Source organism: Danio rerio, chromosome 15, assembly GCF_049306965.1.
Source record: "Danio rerio strain Tuebingen ecotype United States chromosome 15, GRCz12tu, whole genome shotgun sequence".
Classification (NCBI taxonomy): domain Eukaryota; kingdom Metazoa; phylum Chordata; class Actinopteri; order Cypriniformes; family Danionidae; genus Danio; species Danio rerio.
In genome coordinates, this window is record NC_133190.1 from 35,739,733 (window position 1) to 35,747,500 (window position 7,768).

Sequence of the window (7,768 nt, forward strand, 5' to 3'; positions counted from 1 at the left end):
ATGTTATGCCTTCCAGGTGGTTTTCATAAATATTTGAATAAGTCTGAATAGTGGCAGAGACCTTCAGCCAAAGCACCATCTCAAGCTTTTTGTTATTATTTTGTGCAGTTGGTGTTAGATGCATTTCATTATTAAGGAATGAAAAACTTTGATATGGTTCATTTAAACCAGCAACACAATAAACATGTTGGATGATATTATGGAGAATTGCGAGGGCTGTGTTTAATTTATTTAATTATGTCTCTATTCATTGGTGTGACCGGGAAAACTGAGGAAAAACAGTTTATTATTTGGTTAAAAGTACATAATTTACTATAATATGCATTGTCTATCTATCTATCTATCTATCTATCTATCTATCTATCTATCTATCTATCTATCTATCTATCTATCTATCTATCTATCTATCTATCTATCTATCTATCTATCTATCTATCTATCTATCTATCTATCTATCTATCTATCTATCTATCTATCTATCTATCTATCTATCTATCTATCTATCTATCTATCTATCTATCTATCTATCTATCTATCTATCTATCTATCTATCTATCTATCATCTATCTATCTATCCATCCATCCATCCATCCATCCATCCATCCATCCATCCATCCATCCATCCATATATATATATATGTATATATATATGTATATATATATATATATATATATATATATATATATATATATATATATATATATATATATATATATATATATATATATATATAAAATTTAATTTATACATATTAAATTAATTAATCATTATGAGAACTATAATTATTAAAATGGCAAAATAGATAACTTTCTATTGCATATGAGCAGTATATTTAATAAAATTACACTAATAATCTCATTAGCGAATGAACACCTTTACAATGTGAATTTAAATAATTAAAATTTACAAATGAGGTAGGTATCAAGCGCTTTGTCATAAAAGAGGCAACACTCACACTACTAATGTGCTACTAATAAAAAGTTTCTGATATTAGAAAAATAATCTACTGTAAGTTTATAAGATAACATAAGAAAAAAATATTGTTGAATCAGAACAAACATTAAATATGTATATAAAATATGCTCCAAACTAATCCTTCAAATAAAAATGGCATGCCCCACATTCATAGCTTTGAATGTACAGTCTAGTTACAACACAGCTCTGAGTCTAAAATCATGCCAGAAACACAAGATTCAACAGATCAGAATGACAGGCCATCTACAAACAGAAGAACAATCAGTGGAAGCAGCTGAGCTCTTTTCTCCATTTCCACTTGTACTGATGTTTCTTATTGGAGCGGGTAAACATTATGCCACCGGTGACATTCAGCCATCTGTAGTGGATTTCACAAACTTAATCAGAAACCCACAGCCACTGCCTCTGCAAACCCAGCCAATCTGAGACACCCTTCAGTAATTGTGCTGTGAGTGTGTTTGTATACAGTATGCATGTTCATCAGTGTGTCTGAATTCAGACATCGTGTGTTCAACCAAACACAACTCAAGAAGTTTTTGCTGCAGGCAGTCCACCTTTTTGTGTTTTACATGTTGGGTCGCACTTCCAGTTTTGGGAGCTCCCATTAAAAAAAGAACTGAAACAAATCATTTAAAAAACTAAACCTGCACTACAAATAATCCATAATGGAGTGAAATGTGAATAAGAGGTTTTGTACTTGATCTATATTCATTGTGAATATAACACATGCAGCATTGCTGCAGTAAGCCTTATCTTTTTATCATGGTCAGCTGAAAAGTAATTTGTTAATTCTTAAGTATTACAGAAGTTAATTCACATACACTACGGAACCGTCACCATATTCTAGTGGGCGAAGTCACTTTTACAATAATGCCTATAAAAATGTGAACCGTTTGGGATGTTTTTACCAAAATTGGTACAAATTTGTACAAGCTCAATCTGATGTCACATTAAAAAATGTGACACTTGCTGGCGCTTTAAACAGAAAAAAATGTAGAAGATGGCGTTTTCTCTAAGATGGCGTTTTCAAAGCCGCAACTTTTTCTACATAGTTTTTTTCTGTTTGTCTGCACGAAAACAGAGCATCGGGTGACTGAAACTGAAACTCAGGCCAGGGTGAAAATACAACCAGAGTTTTTGCCTCATGATTTCAACGTGTTCACTGTTTTCTTTCTTCCGACTGGCCAACACGGCTGGGTTCAAATCAAATGTGACATATGTAAATGAGGCAAATTATGCATGTTCGCTGCAAACACATTGCATTTTCCATGTAGTTCGAACTGATTGGGCGGTAATCTGCCTCTGTTCTCACGTTTGCAATGACTTGTATGTGATCTACTCGAGCACATACTTTATTCTGAATTTGGTGTGAACTCAGCAAAAAAGTGTCATTATCTCCGCCTGTTGGTCCAGTGTTCCCTCAACATACAGCACAGTGCAAATTTGGTTTATCATTTGGACAATTTTTTTTGATAAAAGCAGGGAATACTCTGTTTATAAATATACACATGCAAGTGTGGACATGGCCTAAATATGCAACTCTTTATCCGATTGACTTGAAAATAGACTGGTAGTCAAAGACTGAAAAAAAAAGAAACTTTATCTCTATGTTTGACTCATGCACTTATATACCATATATATGTTTTTCATGAACAAGTATTCTAGATATGTATTTTAAGTATTTAGAACTGCTCATATTTGGGCCTGATTTTTGCCTTTGGACAAAGTCCTTTTTTTATTAAAACAATTGCTTTCCCACTACTGGATTGCAGCACGAAAGGGGCATCCGCTGTGTAAAACTGGATAATTTTGCGGTTCATTCCACTGTGATGTCTCCTGAAGAACAAAGGGACCAAGTCGAAGGTAAATTAATAAATGAATAAAACAATTGCTTAAAATAACTATGCATTTGTGCAATAAGTCAGTTTAAACTGCACTTTTCATAACTATGAAGTCTCATGTGGGTTAGTTTAAGGGGGATCAAAACATCCAAACTTGGTAAAATAAGTTAAATCTGATGGCATGTTTAAAAAGTGGCAATACGTAGGTCACTTAAGGCCCAATCCCAATTCTACCCCTTAGCCTTTCCTCTTACCCCTACCTCTCATTTAGCGCGTGCATGCCAAGGGGTAAAGGTGTCCCAATTCTTTTTAGCTTAAAGGCATAGGGCTAGGGGGAAGGGGTGAATAGCCCTTCGAACAAAGAATTTTCAGGACAACAACCGAAACCAAGGGATAAGAAAATTTCCCAGAATACACCAGCCACAGTGGCAGCATTGCTGTACACAGAAGTAAGGAGATCCACAAATTGGTATTTTTGTCATTATTACAAATTTTTACAACAAACAAACATATGTTTTAATTGATTTTAAAACCACGTTCATGTTTTACCATCATGCTTTTTAAAAGAAAAACGCTAAAATTCGCAATCTATAATTCCTAATAATAACTCCTGTACAGCAGTCCCACAACATTCTGACACTTGATAAAACTCGAATACCCTGTCAGAAAAGTCTAGTGGCTGGGAATGGGCTTTTTACAGTGTCTGCTATAATGTTAATGTTGTTTTTGTGTGTTTACATAGATGCATATGGCCACTTTGTAAATACACAGTACAGTTACGATCTTATTGCCACATTAGATCCTTAAGATAACATAATATATGCCTTCAATAATTTCCTGAAGATGAATACCAAAAAATAACACAACTGGAATAACTACAGCAGTTGCGATCATCCGATAACACATGAAGCAAGAGATAGCGATGACATATGATGACGTGTGCAGGTGCTGTACCATTTCTTAGGGGTACATTCTGAAGCCCTTCCCCTTAACCCTGGGTTGTAACAGCTAATGGGAAGGGGCAGGGTACAAAAATAGAATTGGGATTGGGCCTAAATGTAGTGCTATAAACTGATAAAGAAAAGAATAAAATGGCTGTAACTTATGCAAACTTTTGTCCAATTGACTTGAAACTTGGTATGCGGAGAGTGATCAGAATGCAATTCCATGTGCATGCATGGACTTATATATCATGTATATGTTCCTTATGAAAACAAATTTGTGTATATTAGCTCATATTTTAGATTTGCTCGTTCGGAACGACTTTGCCTCCATTAGGCTTAAGACATAATCCAATTTCTTTTTCAGTAAAACAATCGATCAAAACAAGTACTGTATGTAAATGTGCTAAAAGTGCATTTTGCACTATAAAAAAGGCAAATAAATAAATAAACCAACAAGAAAATTAACCACTGTTAAGTGTCACCAAGTGAAACAAGTCTCCATCTAATCATTAGCCATTGGTCAAACAAACAGAAAATCCCAAAAAAAAGCACACGTCAAAGGTTGAGAGACAACCAACTTATAAACGTCTCCACATTAATCTGGATTAGGACTAAGTATTTAACATATATTTACCCTTTTATTTCACTACACGACTGTTTACACTTGTTGTTGGTATTTCCTAACCTTCTTCTCACTCACAATATTAAGACAAAACCGTTACTCTGTAGAATTATGTCTTGAGATCTTGGATTATGTTAGGTCTGTTTGTGTGTTTTGGTGGGAAACGGAACTCAAGTCATTTTTTTTTTTAAACAGGACCCTTGGGACCATTGTAACAACTACCAGGTGCGCGCGCACACACACACACACACACACACACACACACACACACACACACACACACACACACACACACACACACACACACACACACACACACACACACACACACACACACACACACACACACACCCACACCCACACCCACGCACACACATGCACACACATGCACACACACACAGTGATCTGTCTCTGAGGATTTAGTGGCCTGGTGTGGTAATTGAGTTTGCTGACCTGCAGACTGACCCTGGTGGAGAGCAAGAAAATGACATTAAATAGGAGTCACACCAGAGGCCTGGCTGTGTGTGTTTGTGTCACAGAGGTAATAGTGCAATACTTCACCTATAAAAAGAGCATACACAGACCATGAAGAAGATACAAACTATTACAAACACATACACATACACACCCAATGGTGCACAATGGCAATTCCTCAACTACTGTGACTTGATGATGACAATGAAGTGCGGAGCTTGTGCAAACATATCCATATCGCTACAACCAGATGCTTTCTTAACTGCAATTTTCTCATTTTTGTTGTTTATTTTGATCAAAAGGAAAGAGCGCAACACATTATTTTAAGTAAATTGAGTGCATGAAATATTCCATATTTCCTAACAAGCACATTCATCTTCAGGATATGTATAATTCTTTATGAACAGGCTACTTCCTTTTTGTAAATTATCGCTGGGTGACGCAAATATCATGGATGCTTATTTTAAGCAAATTAAAAACAACAGAACGAGAAATCTTGTGCACAGTTTACCAACAGCGAAGCAACAAATTTAGAAAGTGTGCACACATTCTGTTAAACTCAAGCAATGAATTATAAAACAATCATGGTCACAATTGATATATATTTTCTTGCATGTCTCTGTACCAACTTTCTATATATTCAACATGTTTACAGAAAGGTTAAAGGTTAAAGAAAAAAATCAGCATGCAATTATCCTTTATTTGTAGCACAAATGTTTTAAATGTTTTTATGTTGGCTATGACTGTATATCTCTGTAGTTCACGTCAACGTGCAACAAGTACATATCTAAAAAAAGTATAATTTAACAGTTTGTATGTAGTATACATAAACATAAAAAGATAAACTTAAAAAAAATCTGAAAATTAATTGTATCCATAAAAATAATAAGCAGTTCAAATGTTTTCAACAACAACAACAACAACAACAACAACAACAACAACCATAATAATAATAATAATAATAATAATAATAATAATAATAATAATAATTTTATTAATTGTACTATTGTTATTATTATTGTTATTGTTGTTATTATTAATAATTTATTTTTATTATGATTATTATTTTATGATGATGATGATTATTATTATTATTAATAATAATAATCATTATCATCATAAAATAATAATAAATAATCTAATACAGTAAATAAAATGTATATTATTATTATTATTATATGATGGATACGATGGTGATGATGATTAGTATTATTAATATTATTAATAATAATAATGATAATAATAATAATATTAATAATAATATTTTTTCTATTATTATTTGTATTATAATTTTATTATTATAATTACGATACAATAATTATTATTATTATTATAAGTAGTAGTATTAATACTAGTACTACTAATTATTATTATTATTATTATTATTATTATTATTATTATTATTATTATCATTGTTTTTTGAAGGATAACGTGGCACTGAAGACTAAAATAATGGTAGATAAAATTAATTCCTCTGCAGGAACAAATGACTGAAATCTGCAGGAATAAATTCTAAAAGGTAACAAATAAACTAAATAATAAATAAAGCACAAAACAGTATTTCACAATTTTCCAAAATATATTTTATAATTTGCTGTACTTTTGGGAGCAATAAATGCAGCCTTTGTGCCTTCTAAAAAGATTTTGTGCAAACCTCTGAATAATAATGTCAATACATGCACTGAAATAGTTAGTCAAATGTGAACAGTATTCTAAGAGTTTTTTTCTGACAACAGTAAAAGAAAGCCATCAGTCAGGAATAGATGCTGTACCTCTGTGCTGCTGCGCCCCAGGCTCCGTGTTTATTGGTGAGGATGTTGAGGATCTTCTGCTTCAGCTGATTGGCTGTCACATGATCACGGTGTTTGGCGGCACTGATGAGGTGATCACACATCGTCTCCTCTTCCTTCCTGTCGGCAGCATACTGAGCACAGCTCGACTGACAAGGAAAAAAAGACACAGAGAAAAAACAGGTATAAAGATCAACATCTACAGTAAAACAACAACAGAAATTTAAAAATGTAAATTGTAATAAACATTTTATAGTAAATTCGACTAAATAAATAAATAGTAATAACACTGTTGTGCTACACACAAATAAATAAATAAATAAAACACATATTAAATAGAATAAATAAATTATATTTTCAATGTCAAAATGAAGTTACCCTACTAATACTTATGGTATGCAATCAGCATTTTATCTTGTTGCAGCAGGTTGCAAACAAACAAACAAACTATTTAATAAACAAATAAATAAATAAATCCATACATATATAAACACATCACTTAATTAATTAATAAACGAACAAACCAACCAATGAACTAATGAACCAACAAATGAACCAACCAGCCAACTAATGAATGAATGAACAAAGGAATGAACAAAGGAGCGAACGAAGGAATGAACGAACGAATGAATGAACGAACGAACAATTGAACCAACTAATCAACCACTGAACCAATGAACGAATTAACAAATGAACCCACAAAACAGATGATCAAACGGGCTAACGAACGAACCAACAAACCAACAAAGGAAAGAACGGACAAAATAAAATAAAATAAAATTAAATAAAAAAAAAAAAAAAAAACATTAATAAAATTAAAAACAAAGCAAAACAAAACAAAACAAAATAAAATGGTAAGTAAGGTTCTTGACTCAAGCACAAACGTTACACTATTCAAAAATTCCACTAAAGCCAAATTACAGTCTCTGTTTCTGCACACCGACCCAACCCTACAACACACATCCCAGTACATTCTCTCTTAAAAGTTCTCTCAGTGACAGACAGCAGCTATAAAAAACTGCACAGTCCAAAAGACTAAGGGTGATGTGCAGCAGCAGCCGCTCGACTTTATCATCCGCTCCTACAATAAGATTGTCTCTCGGCCGGACCCCGAGGGAGCT

General features: G+C 33.0%; 1 protein-coding gene across 13 annotated transcripts in view; it reads right to left on the reverse strand.

Annotated features, from left to right (window-relative positions):
• The window catches only part of nbeab (neurobeachin b), a 770,985-nt gene that overhangs the window by 431,819 nt on the left and 331,398 nt on the right, over positions 1-7,768 (reverse strand). For 11 of the 13 annotated variants that reach the window (XM_073923810.1, XM_073923809.1, XM_073923808.1 and 8 more), the window contains one exon: positions 6,630-6,796. The exons of the other annotated variants lie outside the window; for them this stretch is intronic. In XM_073923810.1, coding sequence (XP_073779911.1) covers positions 6,630-6,796 — 167 coding nt within the window. The remainder of the gene's footprint in view (positions 1-6,629; positions 6,797-7,768) is intronic. 13 annotated transcript variants of the gene reach the window in all.